General features: G+C 37.4%; 1 protein-coding gene across 2 annotated transcripts in view; it reads left to right on the top strand.

Annotated features, from left to right (window-relative positions):
• MAPK10 (mitogen-activated protein kinase 10) overlaps positions 1-10,021 on the top strand; it is a 327,652-nt gene extending 317,631 nt beyond the window's left edge. For both annotated transcript variants that reach the window (XM_064584738.1, XM_064584737.1), the window contains one exon: positions 9,108-10,021. In XM_064584738.1, the coding sequence (XP_064440808.1) occupies positions 9,108-9,250 (143 nt within the window). In that variant the 3' untranslated portion in view covers positions 9,251-10,021. The remainder of the gene's footprint in view (positions 1-9,107) is intronic.
• Positions 10,022-16,170: the final 6,149 nt, after the last annotated feature.

Here is a 16,170-nt window from a genome sequence, read left to right as displayed (position 1 = left end):
AATATATAGGCTTGAAATTTATCAATAGAATTGTTTTATATCAATAAGAAATAAATCTAAACTTCAGATATGTTTCTAAATAAATAATTGTACTCCCTTCTGCTATCTGATTTCACTTGCATAGTGATTTATTTTCAAGAATAGCATGGCTGCTTGCTTTCTGAATTGATTTGTAAAGACTGCTAAGCGAAAAGCTGTCCAAGTGTAGAAATTAATTTTCTTCTAAAGCATTTGTTATAAAATATTAGAGCTAGAACAAATACAGGAGTTCATCTAATCCAAAATTTCTCAGTCTGTTCACCACCCCCATTCCACCCAAGAAGTAAGCCTCCCATAAGTAACAATGACTCACCAAAATAAAGATGCTTAGCATCAGGATATTTTTCTCTAAATGACAGATAAAATTTCCCAGGTGAGTTTAATATACAACACCCCCCACTACTACTACCACTCACCATAGTCCACACACTTATGGCAGTGTGTCATTCCAAATGAGAGTCACTGATCTAGTCCATTAGTTACTATTTTTTATTTAAAAATCTCAGCCCCAAACAAGTTGAGACTCAAGATGATGCATAAAAAGAAGGGACTATATCTCAGTGATTTTTTTATTCTAGTGTTTCTTCTAATTCTCTGTGTCCACTTTTTTTTTTAATATTTTATTTATTTATTTGAGAGAGAGAATGAGATAGAGAGAGCATGAGGGGGGAGGGTCAGAGGGAGAAGCAGACTCCCTGCTGACAGCAGGGAGCCCGATGCGGGACTCGATCCTGGGACTCCAGGATCATGACCTGAGCCGAAGGCAGTCGCTTAACCAACTGAGCCACCCAGGCGCCCCTGTGTCCACTTTTTGTATGAGGATGGGTCAGGAAAATAATTTCCTTGTAAAAAGCAGAACATTTTGGGATGCCTGGGTGGCTCAGTTGGTTAAGCATCTGCCTTCGGCTCAGGTGCTGATTCTGGGTACTGGGATCAAGTCCATAATCAGGCTTCTTTCTCAGCGGGGAGCCTGCTTCTCCCTCTGCCTGCCACTCCCCCTGCTTGTACTCTTTCCTTCTCTCTCTCTCTGGCAAATAAATAAAATCTTTTTTAAAAAAGCAGAACATTTTCTCTGAAATAATGAATATCTTTTGGCTACATATGTATAGTTTTAGAAATTTTCATTAGCATAACTTCTTTTCATGAAGCCTATCTTTTTTTTTGTCACATAGAGTTGAAAGTAGCTACTCTTCCTCATTTGCAACCCTATTACTATTTTCAGTTACTTTTAATAGCATTTTTAGTGACAAAAATGTTAATGCTTTATTGATGGCAAACTTTAAAAAATGCATTTCTCTACTGGTTTCTCTGAAAAAAATATAGAAGAAAGGGAAATTTATCACACTGCCAGGGTATCCTGGGTAGGTGGACATTATAATAAAATTCAAGTCAGTTCAATTCAATTTAAGGGATTTTTCACAAACTGTTTGGCAGTAAATTAACAATTTGAAGCCAAGGCCCATGTCTTGACTCTTCTATTTGTGTTTGGTTTTATGGTTTACAAAGTTTATTTATTACCCACAAAAAAAGAGACCTGAAAGGATCATCCAATAAAGCCAGAAGTGGCTACAGTCAAGAGGGTATTTATTATAGTGCAATAGAAGAAGTCATACAGAAGCAAAGTATTTTGTTTAATAGTGAGGGACTGGTTGATGTTTAACAACCATCTTTTTTTTTAAAGGACTGATTAATGGCATTTACTAATTTCTGTGGTGTAATTATTCTTACTGTGACCAACTTCAATTTCTTACTGTGACCACTGCTGTGGACATCAGTGAAGGCAGAGTTGGAAAGAGATGCTGATGCTAATACTTGGCTCTCAGAAGCCACTGAATTCAGCTCTAGCACACTGCTAGACAGTAAACGTGATTGTTCCATCACAGCACTATTCAGAGAGGACCCACTCTCATACAGCATGCAGATGTAATGGGAATTTATAAGCGAAACAATAGAAGAAAGGACCTCTCTTAATGAATTTGTGCTATAAAAATTAGGAACAATAGTCTTTGAAACCATAGAAATACAGTTGATAAAGAGTCTGAACTTTGAATAACTGAATACTAACTATAATTTGCATTCAGCATTGATACAATAAAGGGCAGGGCCATTCATTATAGAAGATAGCCAGCTGATGAACAAAGGGAGAAGAAAGACATCTATAACAGAATGATTTCCCTTAGCCAAAAATAGGTTAACACTTTCACTAGTTTCATAGAAGGGAGAAATTTGCTTTCCCTCACAAAACCTATCTGGAGGAGTACAAACAAAAGAGACTCCATGCTTTGTTAAATTGGGTACTTATCCTGTGCTGAACAGTAGAGATTGAGAAAGATAGGAGAAATGAAGAAGTATGATGAAAGAAGTAAAAAGAAGCAAGGGAAACAAACATGAGATAATCATGTAGCAAAACTATGTGTAATAGTGAGAGGATTTATATGGAATAACACCTAGAATGTTTCACAAATATGTTGACAATATGCCGCTTATTAAAATAGGTGCAGTGGGAGTGGGTGTATTTTATAAGGATAATCTGCAGTATGATCCCTTCTATATGAAGAGTTTATTAAACACTACTTTCAGTTTTGCTGCCTTCATTCAGTATAATTTATAGATGTATATTTGTTTTTCTGGGGAAATTTCCTCAATGTTCTTTGTGTCATTTCTTTGGCTGCCATTTTGTAGGTTTCTGTTTATTTGTAAAAATCAAATTGCATTCTTTTCTTTTTTTTTTTTAAGATTTTATTTATTTATTTGAGAGAGAGAATGAGATAGAGAGAGAGCATGAGAGGGGGAAGGGTCAGAGGGAGAAGCAGACTCCCTGCTGAGCAGGGAGCCCGATGCGGGACTCGATCCCGGGACTCCAGGACCATGACCTGAGCCGAAGGCAGTCGCCCAACCAACTGAGCCACCCAGGCACCCTCAAATTGCATTCTTAAAAGGGAGCCTTATCTCAGCTAGGTTCTATCTCACCCTTATTTGAGTCAATACTCAACTTTTAACTGTGACAATCAGAACATGTCTACATAACCAGCTTCAGCCAGAAAAAGAGAAAAACCCTAGCTCAAGAGAAGACCCGGACTATTATGTAGAGATACTTTTAAATACTTATGTATTTATTAAGATTTGTATTATGCCAAACTTTATTTTAAAACTTTCAAACTGGTTATTTTGTCACAATTTAAATAAACCATGCTAATAAAAATCTTCCTTGTTAACGTGGGCAGTTGGATTAATTATAACACTCATCAGATGTATATGTCATCATTTGACCCATTTGGTCTCTGATCCATTGACACTGAGATTTCCTATTTATTCAATCAGTTGTATTTCTGCTAAATCACTAGCAATGAACAAAAAACAATTCCATTTACAATAACATCAAAAAGAATAAAATACAAACAAATTTAACAAAAGAAGTGCAAACTTTCTACTCTGAAAACCACAAAACATTGTTGAAAGAAATTAAAGACCTAAATAATGAAAAGACATTCCATTCATTCACTGATTAGATTTAATATTGTTATGATGACAATACTCTCCAAATTGATCTACAGATTAAACACAATACCAAGCACAGTCACAGCTGCCTTTTTCTTTGCGGAAATCGACAGTCTGTTCTTAAAATTCTCATGGAAATACAGGGGATACAGAATAGCCAAAACAATCTTGAAAAAAAACCCCACAAAGTTGGAGGATTCACACTTCCTGATTTCAAAATTTACCACAAAGCTGCAATGCTCACAATAGTGTGGTATTCACTTGCACATATAGATCAGTGAAATAAAATTGAGAGTCCTGAAATAAACCCTTATGTTTATGGTCTATTGATTTGTAGCAAGGATTTCAAGACAACTCCATGGGCAAAGAATTGTCTTTTCAGTGAACGGTGCTAGGACAGTTAGATATCCACATGCAAAAGAATGAAGGTGGACTCCTACCTCATATAGTACATAAGAATGGATTCAAAATGGATTATAGACTTAAGTGTAAAAGCTAAAATTTTAAAACACTTATAGGAAAAGGTAGGAGTAAATTTTCATAATCTTGGCTTAGGAAATGGTTTCTTAGATATGACACTAAAATCATAGTGGCAAAGGGAAAAAATGGGTAAATTCAACTTCAACAAGATTAAAAATACATGCGCTTCAAAAGACAACATCAAGAAAGTGAAAAGACAATCCCTAGGATAGGAGGAAAACATTCGCAAATCTTATATAGTAAGAGACTTTTATCTTGAATACATAAAGAACTCTTACTATTCAATAATAAAAAGAAAATAACACAATTAAAAATGGACACAGGATCTGGATTGACATTTTCCAAAGAAGATATGGCCAACAAGCACATGAAAATGGGCAACAAGCACATGAAAATACACCCAACACCATTAGCCATTAGGCAAATACAAATCAAACCACAATGAAATAGCATTTGACATACACTAGGATGGCTACAATAAAAAAGATAATGAGGAGAACTGGAGAGGATAAGAGAAAATTGGAGCTCTCATATAGTGCTGGTAGGAATGTAAACTGGTGTAGCCGCTTTGAAAAACAGTTTATTAATTCCTCAAATGTTAAATATAGAACTACTCTATGATCTGTCAACTCCACTCTTTAGGTATTTACCCAAGTGAAATAAAAACTTGTACATGAACGTTCAAAACCACATTATTCATAATAGCCAAAAGTAGGAACAGCCTAAATGTCTATCAAATGCCCATCAACTAATAAATAGGTAAACAAAAGTGATATACCTATCTAATGGAATATTATTCAGTAGTAAAAAGGAATAAAGTATTGCTACGGGCTACAGTATGAATGAACCTTGAAAACATTATGCTATGTGAAAGAAGCCGCTCACAAAAGATCATGTATGATTCCATTTATATAATATGTCCAGAAGAGGCAGCTTCATAGAACAGAAAGTGGGTTAGTCATTGCCTGTGGCTGATGAGTAAGTAAAAAATAGAATACTGTTGGGGTGATGAAAATATCACAAAATTGATTGTGATGATAGTTGCACAACTTTGTGAATATCCTAAAAGTGATTGAATTATACAAATTAAATTTGTGAATTACATCTCAATAAAGCTGTTACAAAAAGGTATATAGGCAATATTTCATATTTTAAGTCTAAATCTGAATGATGGTATCATAGTTTTAAAGTCATGCAGAAAAAGGGATATGTCATCCAGCAGATGAAGGGATATATGAACAAAGCCATCTCACTCTGTTAGCCCACAATTGTTTGAGTCTTTATTAGAGTTCTGTGTCTAGTTTTAATCTCCACCCTTTAATAAGGATGTTGAAAATTGAAGATTCTGAGCAGTCAATCATAGTGATGCTAAATTATTATTGACCAAAGTTTATGAAAACACATAAGGATGTTGGTATTGGTATAATTTAATCCAAATTGTGGTGGGGAGGACAGAGCTGCCAGGCACTTGGGCTATGTCAGGAAGTCAAAGGTTGTCTGCTAGTATATGAAGTTTACTAGTATATGTCAGGAGAAGAAATGAACTAGCTCTGCACACATACATTGTACATACATACAGTTAAGTAAAGTTGGAATAAATTGAAGCCAGGGAACTTTACATTACACATTATTCTGATAATGAGACTATTTACAGGAAGATGATAACAAAAAGCTTTAAAAGTCTGGAGACAGGGGTGCCTGGGTGGCTCAGTTGTTAAGCATCTGCCTTCAGCTTGGGTCATGTTCCCGGGGTCCTGGGATGGAGCCCCGCGTCGGGCTCCCTGCTCTGAGGGAAGCCTGCTTCTCCTTCTCCCACCCCCCTGCTTGTGTTCCCTCTCTCGCTGTGTCTCTCTCTGTCAAATAAATAAACAAATAAAATCTTCAAAAAAAAAGTCTAGAGACATTTAAGATTAGGAGATATTCATACTTTTAAGTGTTTAAAGGACATGAAAAATGCATAAGTTTTTTTGTATATAAAAATAACAGCATACAAAAGCATATATATCAAATGATCACAATTAGAAAAACTCCATAGCAAAAACACTAGCGAGAAATATACCCAAAGTTTAACAGTTATTATTTATTTGAGGATCAGTGCCTATTATCTTTTCTCGGTATTCTTTCACATTCCCCATAATTCACATAAATATGTTTATAATCAACAAATAAAATTTTAAAATACTTATGAAATACATATGATCTTTCTTAGCTTATGTGTATGGGTCCTCTCCACATATTATCACATTTTAATCACGTTTTTTCCATAGAGAAGAGATGTCTACCCCACGAGGGAAGAGATTATTTTAACCTTTCCACTTCATAAATCTTTAATTTTTTTCTTTAAATTTGAGTAGAGTTGACACACAATGTTACATTAGTTTCAGGTGTACAAGAGTCCACTTCTCTGTACTTTATACTGTGTTCACCACAGTGTTGTTGCCCTTATGTCACCTTACATTATTACAGTATTATTGAGTATATTCCCTATGCTGTGCCTTTTATTCTTGTGACTTACTCATTTCATAACTAGAAGCCTGTATCTCCCACTCTCCTTTACTCATTTTGCTCATCCTCCCACCCTTCTGCCCTCTGGCAAGCATCAGTTTGTTCTCTGTGTTTATAGGTCTGATTTTGCTTTTTGTTTGTTTGTTTATGTTCTTTTTTTCTTTTTTAGATTCCACATATGAGTGAAATCATATGGTATTTTTCTTTCTCAGTCTGCCTTATTTCACTTAGCATAATACCCTCTAGGGGTGCCTGGGTGGCTCAGTCATTAAGTATCTGCCTTCGGCTCAGGTCATGATCCCAGGGTCCTGGGATCGAGCCCCGCATTGGGCTCCCTGCTCCGCGGGAAACCTGCTTCTCCCTCTCCCACTCCCCCTGCTTGTGTTCCCTCTCTCACTGTGTCTCTCTCTGTCACATAAATAAATAAAATCTTTAAAAAAAAATAATATCCTCTAAGTCCATCCATATTATTGCAAATGGCACAATCTCATCCTTTTTAATGGCTGTGTCATATTCCATTTAATATATTTTATATATATAAATACCATATCTTCCATACCATACCATATTTATATATATATAATATATATACCTACTATATATTATATATGCTATATATAATTTATATAAATACCTCATACTTCCATACCATACCATATATATATATATATATAAATACTACTGTAAATAATATTGTAATAAACATAGGGGTGCATATATCTTTTCAAATTAGTGTTGTTTCCTTTGGGTAAATACCCAGTAATGGAATCATTGGATTATATAGTATTTCTATTTTTAATTTTTTGAGAAAACTCCATACTGTTTTCCACAGTGACTGTACCAATGTACATTCCCATCAACAGTATGTGAGGGTTCATTTTTCTCCACAATCTCATCAACACTTGTTCCTTCTTTTTTTTTTTTTTATGCTGGCCAATCTGACAAGTGTCAGGTCATATGTCTTTGTGGTTTTTATTTGCATTTCCCTGATGATGTGTGATGTGGAGCATCTTTTCATGGGTCTGTTGGCCATCTGTATGTCTTCTTTGGAAAAATGTCTATTCAGGTCCTCTGCCCATATTTTTAATCAGATTGTTTGTTTTTTTCGGTGTTGAGTCATACAAATTCTTCATAGATTTTTTCTGATTTATTAGATCTTTGTGATAACACTACTGTAACTTATTTTGGATTTGTTATTTTTCACCAGATGTAGCTTGCACACTATATTTGCTCAAATGAGATAACATTTTAGTGAAAATTCTTCATCTCTGATTTTATTAGATGATTTATACTACAAATATTTTTTAATAGCAAACTATTTCACAAAGCATGCATTTTACCACCTACATGGCTTAAGTATAAAGAATATATAAAGAGAAAAAGTAAACTGTTTCCAGGGTGTTATGGTTAATTATATTTTACAGTGCCTCTGACTTATCTGTCCTTTGTAGTTCTCAAAGATATTATAACTCAGCAAGTGTTAATGAGTGATTACCATAAGCAAGTTTCTTCTCAGAGTTTCAAAATCTTTATATTCCCACAGAACAGATAAATATTTTTTTCAAATTAATTTAATAACTCAGAATTTTTGTTTGTAGATTGGCAGGTAAGCAAGCCTGCTAAAAATTAACACACAATCAAAAAGTGTGCTCTAGCGTGGAGCCTACTTTAAATTTTTTTTTTTTAAGATTTTTATTTATTTATTTATTTGAGACAGAGAGAATGAGAGAGAGAGAGCACATGAGAGGGGGGAGGGTCAGAGGGAGAAGCGGAGCCCGATGCGGGACTCGATCCAGGGACTCCAGGATCATGACCTGAGCCGAAGGCAGTCGCTTAACCAACTGAGCCACCCAGGCGCCCCACGTGGAGCCTACTTTAAAAAAAAGTGCTCTGGCTTCTTCTATTATTATTATTATTTGGTATTTGGTCTGTGGTAACTTTCACTGAAAGTCCTATTTAGCTTTTCTGTATGGATTTTAAGTTTGATATCACATTAATGACTATAATAATATTTACTTAACATGCGTTCATTTCTCAAGAGCTGTAGTCTCCAAGTAATTCTGATTTCTGCTCAGCCCTTATTTTTGGAATAGGACCCTTACATGTGTTTTAAAAAGCCCTGCATTAAAAACATCCAGGTTCAGATCATTACATTAAAAGTTCTTGCTCATCTTCCTACTCAATAGGATTGTGGTCTTCAACCTTTGACTACACAGTGTCTAAGAGCTTTTAAAAAATGCAAATGCCTTGACCTCACACAGGCCAATTATATGACAATATTGGAGGTGGGAAGGGTGACTGGGGTTTTTAGTGGCGTATTTTTGTTTGTTTGCTTTTGTTTTCTTTTAAGAGCCTTACAGATGGTTTCCAAGGTAGAATAACTTGTGACTAGGGACTCTGCATTGTTATGTTTCGATTTTCACCATCTAACATAGTGCCCTGGAGTAATTGTTCTGAGAAGGCTTGTTGAATGAATGATGTACTAAACATCGCCTCCTGTATTTGCCCATGCCCGCATCCTGAGCGACATGAAGTTGAGTCGAGTTCCAGATTTAGTCATGTTGGTCTTCATTTTCTTAGCACAGGTGCAGCAGTGAACAGCAGTGAGAGTCTCCCTCCATCTTCGTCCGTCAATGACATCTCTTCCATGTCCACTGACCAGACCCTGGCATCCGACACTGACAGCAGCCTGGAAGCCTCAGCAGGACCCCTGGGTTGTTGCAGGTGACTAGCCGCCTGCCTGCGAAACCCAGCGTTCTTCAGGAGATGATGTGATGGAACACACACACACACACACACACGCACACACGCAGACACGAACGCACACACACATACGCAGACATGCAACTCTAAGAAAATGGCAAGGGAGAGAATCCGAGCCTAAAATTGAAAGCAATCTTTCAGCCTGCTTCTTCTCCAGAGTTCTGTATTGCAGCTAAGCTAAATGTATATTTAACTTCTAGTTGCTCTTGCTTTGGTCTTCCTCCAACGATGCTCACTACAGAAAGCAACTCAAACACAATTAGAAAAGCCTTTTCCATAAAGTGTAATTTTAACGGCTTCAAAACCAGCAACCTGTAACTGCCCTTTCAAATGGCATGACAAGGTGTGCAGTGGCCCCATCCAGCATGTGTGTGTCTCTATCTTGCATCTACCTGCTCCTTTTGGCCTAGTCAGATGGATGTAGATACAGATCCGCATGTGTCTGTATTCATACAGCACTACTTACTTAGAGATGCTACTGTCAGTGTCCTCAGGGCTCTACCAAGACATCATGCCCTGGGGTACCACATGGTCCATTTCATGTGATCTATTACTCTGACATAAACCCATCTGTAATATATTGCCAGTATATAAGCTATTTAGTTTGTTAATTGATTAAGCTGTATGTCTTATAAGAAAACATGTAAAGGGGGAAAAAAAGGGGGGAAGTGAGCTCTCTCGGACCCTTGAAGATGTAGCTTCCAAATTTGAACTGATTAAATGGCACCTGTATACCGATTTGTAGAAAGAACATATGTGATGCTTATGTACAGTGTGGGGGCGGGAGGGGGTGACAGTTTCCAGGTACTAAATGGTTTGGCCTTTAGAAGGAAGATGGGAGGAAGAGCTGACGGTCTTTTCTTTGACAGCAAGCAGGTAGGAGAGACTCGAGTGTAGCACTGCAGTGCGGAGGAAGACCCCAAGGAGAATATTACCCAGATACTAGGAGACACCGACATCCATATTTTAGAGAGTAGACCCCATTTGTCATTTACAAATTATGTGTCACAACTGGAAAGCGCGTGGCACGTGGTGAGGCAGGGTTCCTGCGTCCATATCGGATGGTAAAAATCCCTCCCTGGAACAGAGTGGAATTGCCTCCAGATGATGTCCTTAACAGGAAGTGAGCCTACATAGACTATTTTCAGATTGTGGGTTGTGTTTTCCATAAGTGTCCCACTTCCCAGGTTTATACCCTGCACGGTTTTAAGAAGTAATTACTTTCTTCTTCTGGAATAAAATATATATATATATATTAATTTCTTAAAAATAAACAAACCCAAAACACGGGGTGATCCTCAGGTCAGCATTGGAAAACATTTCCACGGACATAACTATTCCTCAGGGGTTTCCCTGACTCCTTACTATGGCTGATGTTTCATGTTTATTTATTTTCATAAATTCAAACAATTCAAGAAGGGCTGATAATCTGAGTTTTGTACTGCAGTTGATGTAACAGCAATAACTCTCCCCATAAGTTACTGCTGCTAAATAGCGTTAGCAATACGAGTTTGTCTTAAAAGCCATGAAGCATTTTGTGTCAATGTTTAGCAAAATCACCTGAATTCAGCTCAAGTCAAATGAAAGTGCTCTCTTGAGCACTTGCGAAGGCACTGTGAAACATCTTGGTTATATACAAGGCACTCCCAGGGTGACTTCTCAGCAATAACAGGGACCAGGTGGAGGCTTCCCTTCTTATTCACTTTGGTGAAGTGCCCATCACAGCTATTTGCACTCTGACCGTTTTGGTGCTCGCCTATGTGGTGGTACTTCACCTGAAGAAGAAGTGAAACGCACGAAATGGATGGTTGATGAGTGGGATATGACTGGCAAATGGAATCCCTTCAAAAATAGAGCAAACAAGAATGCCATGCTCTGACAACTGCCTTAAATACAACAATACAGAAGCTTTGTCTCTTTCAAGCAATAGAGCCAACCCCCACCATCACCATGTGCGCAATGCTGCCATTTATGAGACTGCTTCACAGAGGTCATTTGTTTAAAATGGGGAGAAAACAACACAGTAGCCTGTGCAGTTTGTCCCCCGGAATGAAGTGGCCCAGCTTCTTTCTCTTGCTGCCATTTTTTGGGTTACTATCGCAGACGACCTGATTTTTAAAATACCTCTGCATTCACATGGGCTCTCTCAGTTCTCTTTCTGTCACACTTCCCGCCCCCCACTTTCAAAAAAAACTTCTCTGTACCCCTTATCTGTATTTTTCTCTTGCTGTACCTGTGTCCTTTCTATGCCTTTCTTGAACGTGCGCTTAAGTGCAGGGAACAGGCAGCTGTTTGAAAGGAAGTCGCGAGGGTAATTTCATCAGCCACAAAATGACATCAAAAGCCAGAAGGAAGTCTCCAGCCAGCATCCTAGAAGTGCTTGACAGTTAGACTGTCTTCCATGTGTGTAGAAGCGGTGATTTCTTTCCCCTCAGATTAAACCAAGCAAGAACCAGGCAATGCTCCCCTACTATTACTACCTTCCCCAAACTCTGCTAGTCTGATCTCTCCTGTTGAATGGCTCTGGGGAGCTGGTTACCTTTAGCCAGATCCCCCTTATGGACAAGAAAAAATGGAATAAATCCCTCAGATTGAAATCTCATGTACAAATAAAGCAAAGAGTTTGGCTTCTTGCCTGCTTATAGGATGAATTTTACTAGGTTATCAAAGCCAATAGGTAATAAGACAACAAAGAGGACCATCATTTCAAAAGCTCACCAGTCCTTCACCATCTTGGGTCCACTTTATTATAATATCTTCAGGAGGTGATTCTGTTATTATCAAATTCTTAGACTGTATTAGGTTCTGCAGTGAGTCTTTTCTTGAAAAGACAAGTATTTCTTATATAGTCACCTGTTAATTCCAAAGGACTTTCTTGCTTTTCAGACTTGGAAGTGTCAAGTCACCTGGAACTATATTCCTGGAAGAAGGAAGGTCCTGCCTGTGGTTGGGATTCGTTTAGGAATGTGAGGTTGGCAGTCTGAGAGGCCTAACCTTTGCTCACTTCTATAGGGCTGATGGTTTTGCAGTGATCCTTAATGAAATGTTTTGTAGTATTTTGTAGGAGAGATGGCTCTGTGCCCACATGCAGGAGGAATTAAACTGTTGGGAGAGCTTGACAAAACCACCACCACTTTGACATATTGATTTATTTTTCGGTCAGTGTGTTCATTTTTAAAAAGAGATACATTGGCCTTACAACCAAATTTCTTCTTGTGGAATAAGAACCCCTAACAATCTTGCACATCTTCAAGAATCTGATGACTGAGCTTTGTAGGAATGTATACTTGAGGTGGACCCGGTCCTGGCCAATTCCCTCCAAGTGGAGCAAGCTGTTTAATTGAAGACCGAGGCAATAGTTTTTGTTCAATCTGCTACCATGATCAGAAAATATTACTTAAGGATACTGATAGCAGCTGACTGGTAAATCATAAAATAGGTCCTGACAAAGGGAATAAGTGGAATAGATAAGATGAGAATCCATCAATCCTTTTATGACCTGCCAGGGGAAAATTAGCAAAACTGACTTTTAAATTTCAAATAGTCATTGCAAAATCTAAATTCTACAAAGCCTACTTCTATTTAATTCTCTTAACATATGACAATCGAAATCTTAAAAACGTTATGCTCTGTAAAGAATGTTGTCACCCAGCTTTGCTGAAAAATTGATCTTCTATAGCTCAGAGAAAGGAATAATACTGTCCCAGCAATCTTTGATCCCGATCACTTTGGGTCTTAAGAGGGACCCCACTCCCCACCCACAAGCTCCCCACCAACATTTTAATTGTGAGTCCTACATTTTCTACAGATGAAATTAAACCAAGCAGGGATACTCCTTTCTGTAAAAACAACAAACAAGTTACAATGTAAATAATTATATTAGTCATTTTCCATGTGACTAAAATATAAGATTTTGTTATTTGTTTTGGCAGAACTTAGACAGTTCTTTCTTTGTCTGAAATGGTTCACTCTGACCCATTTCCTTGGTCAGTCAAGCTGAAATGGAAGGCCTCTGTTTGTATGTGGACTCCTGTATATCTAACTTTTGATTATGTGGGACCAATGGCCAGTATATTCTAATGAAAACAAATCTCCCAACCCTTGTCTAGCATTAAACTGTTCACCTTGCCATGTTTATCTTGCAACAAGACCTAACTTGCACATGCCTGTTATTCTGCATGATTGGACTCAAAAGACTATATCCAATGATAAGAATTGTCCTGTGTCAGTGTTTATAAAATGGACTTAAAGCACACCCACATTCATATACACCTCACCCTTATAGTTCTAGGTCAACCCTGGAAGGCAAAACCATGCATGTCCAGTTTCTTTGCAAGGTCTTAGTGGTGAGAACTGAAAGTCAGCCTGATGGATCAAATGCAATCTCAGTGATGTTTAATAAGGATTTGAAATTATTTAAATCATATCTGTGTTCCTTCTCACTCTCTTTTTTCATTTCTGTTTTCTCCCTTTATTTTCAAAATGTCGGTGGAACAAGAGGGTGAGTGGGGGAGACCTTTGGCTTTTTTGGACTCTTTGTAGGTGGATGCTGACTCAATACATTGTGATTTCTGTTTCTTATGAATTATTAAAAACCAGAGCAAATCTGCTTCCCTTAACATAAAACCAAATCCAAATCCAGACTTTGTTGGAGTTTGCCTGTTGACAATGGTTATTGTGCTGCTCGTTGTCTTGGGTTTCATGTCCTGATAGGAGCTCTGAAGCATCTCACATGATTTCATGGTGTGGTCTGATTATGCCAGGGAATAAATAAGAAATGAGGAATGACCTACCTTCTCACTATCGGTAAAGACTGTGTAATATGTACGTGGCCATAAGGCTATGTGTTCATTTGGGACCGGTTTCACCTAAAAATGACCTTCATTTCTTTCTACAGATATTAGTTGTGTATCTGCAATTTGGTAAGTTTCTTTGAAGGTATAAAATCAATGAAGGGAAGGAAATCATTTTCTGTGAGGATTAGATGAGTAGAACAGGGTTAAATATCCTTAGGTTAATTTATCAGTATTTCTTTTTCTTATATTACATTATTTTATTATTATGTTCAGTTAGCCAACATATAGTACATCATTAGTTTTTGATGTCGTGTTCAACAATTCATTAGCTTCGTATAACCCAGTGCTCATCAAAACCTGTGCCCTCCTTAATATCAGAATTCCTAATTAGTTTAATTATTACCCAAAAGAGAAGGCAAGCAGGTTTTTTGTCCATATGGTAGGCAACCTTAATATCTTGAACTCCCTGGTGAATTAAAAAAAAAATTAAGATTTTGTGGCTTGATAACGAAGTCACTGAATCTATGTTAATTTAGCTGGAAGTATCTGAAAATGTCAAGGAATGGCCTTTCTGTTTCTGTAAATAAAACATTTTATTTAACCAATTCCCTATTAGAAAACCTGGATGATAAATGTGTTTATTCTTTTGAGTTAGCACAAATTATCCTTTTATTTATAAGAAAAATAGAAGCCAAATGCCTTTTGCATCTCTAGCATAGCTTCTATTCCATTTTTAAGCCACAACTCTTTACTCTTTTAATAAAGTAAGTTTTAAAATGGCCACATATGGGTACCTGAAAATACCTCCAATATTAAGAAGGGAAATTGCATTCCACTAGATTGCTCTTGGATAGAAAGGGTCAGAAGGAGATATTGGTGCATTGTAGGTACCATAAATGTTACCAAATATTTGGGTAATTTGACTTACTTTTGCACTGAGGAGAAGAAAGGAGTCCTGAGAATTACCTTTCCTGCAGCTACTTATGTAAGGACCAACCTAGAAGGATGGTTCTGTTTGCTCAGTAACTGCACTGGGTTTTGCCCAAGGTAGAAGTTTTTGATATTATCGGTTCATCAGAATGCTATTCGCACTTGCAGCGTGCTTTCCCCCCAAGGGCTTTGAAAGGCATGCCCAGAACACATTTACAAGTAGTGATGCACACTGAACATCCCACTGTCTCAGATCACTTCCTGTCAGGGGCCACTGCACGGGGCACGTTCTCGCTCTCAGCTCCAGACCGAATTCAATCTGCTCAACCTTTTACAGAAGTGTGTTCTGTTTTAGTTACTGAAAACAAGCTGTGGAAATGGACATTTCTTGAACGCATGAAATGTGATGACATATAACACAAACGAGTCAAACGCTCGGTTGGAATTTCCTGCCCTTTCTATGTCACGTATTTCTTGCTTTAAAGACATGCTTCTCCTGCAATTTCAGAGGATCCACTTTCACTCCATGGAGTGGGTGACTTCACCTCCTTGTCACCCAACTTCTGGTCCTGTCCTTCTCTCCACTCCCCCACCCCCCACATCTTGTCTGGAATCTTTCTGTTTACCCAACAGTCTAGATTGTTTGCAACTCAAAAGCAGGTGCAAAATGTGATTCATCTTAAAAAACATTCCACACTCTGACTAGGAAATTGTCTCACTCGTAGTTTGCCTGCTATCAATGCTTGCCATTCACATTGGTGAAAATATTGTCTATGAGAAATTTACACAAAATCGATTTTTAGGACCCAAATAATATTTTACATGGACTAGGGCAACTAGTAATATTAAAGTATTTCTTTTATAAAAGCAACTCTTTGAAAAGCAATTGCTCCTTCCTTAATGTTAATACATTACACACTTGGATTAGGTGCAAATTAAGCTCTAAGAAAACAGCTCTGAATTTCCACTTTGATTTCTGAGCTACATTTTAAAGTCGTACCTTCATTCACTCCAAAAACATTTATGGGACATCTGTCTTTGTGTCCTAGGTAGGAGACAAATACGGCATAGTCTTTATCCTCAAAACTTCAGAGTAAATACATCTTTCAGTGTAAAAATCAGTAGCTAAAGCACAATATTTCTATCTCATTTGTTTACT

This window comes from Mirounga angustirostris, unplaced genomic scaffold (genome assembly GCF_029215605.1).
Source record: "Mirounga angustirostris isolate CCGP_5_RB_7025 unplaced genomic scaffold, mMirAng1.0.hap1 SCAF_2, whole genome shotgun sequence".
Classification (NCBI taxonomy): domain Eukaryota; kingdom Metazoa; phylum Chordata; class Mammalia; order Carnivora; family Phocidae; genus Mirounga; species Mirounga angustirostris.
Note: the sequence above shows the minus strand (reverse complement) of the source record. Positions and strands in the feature narration are given on the sequence as shown.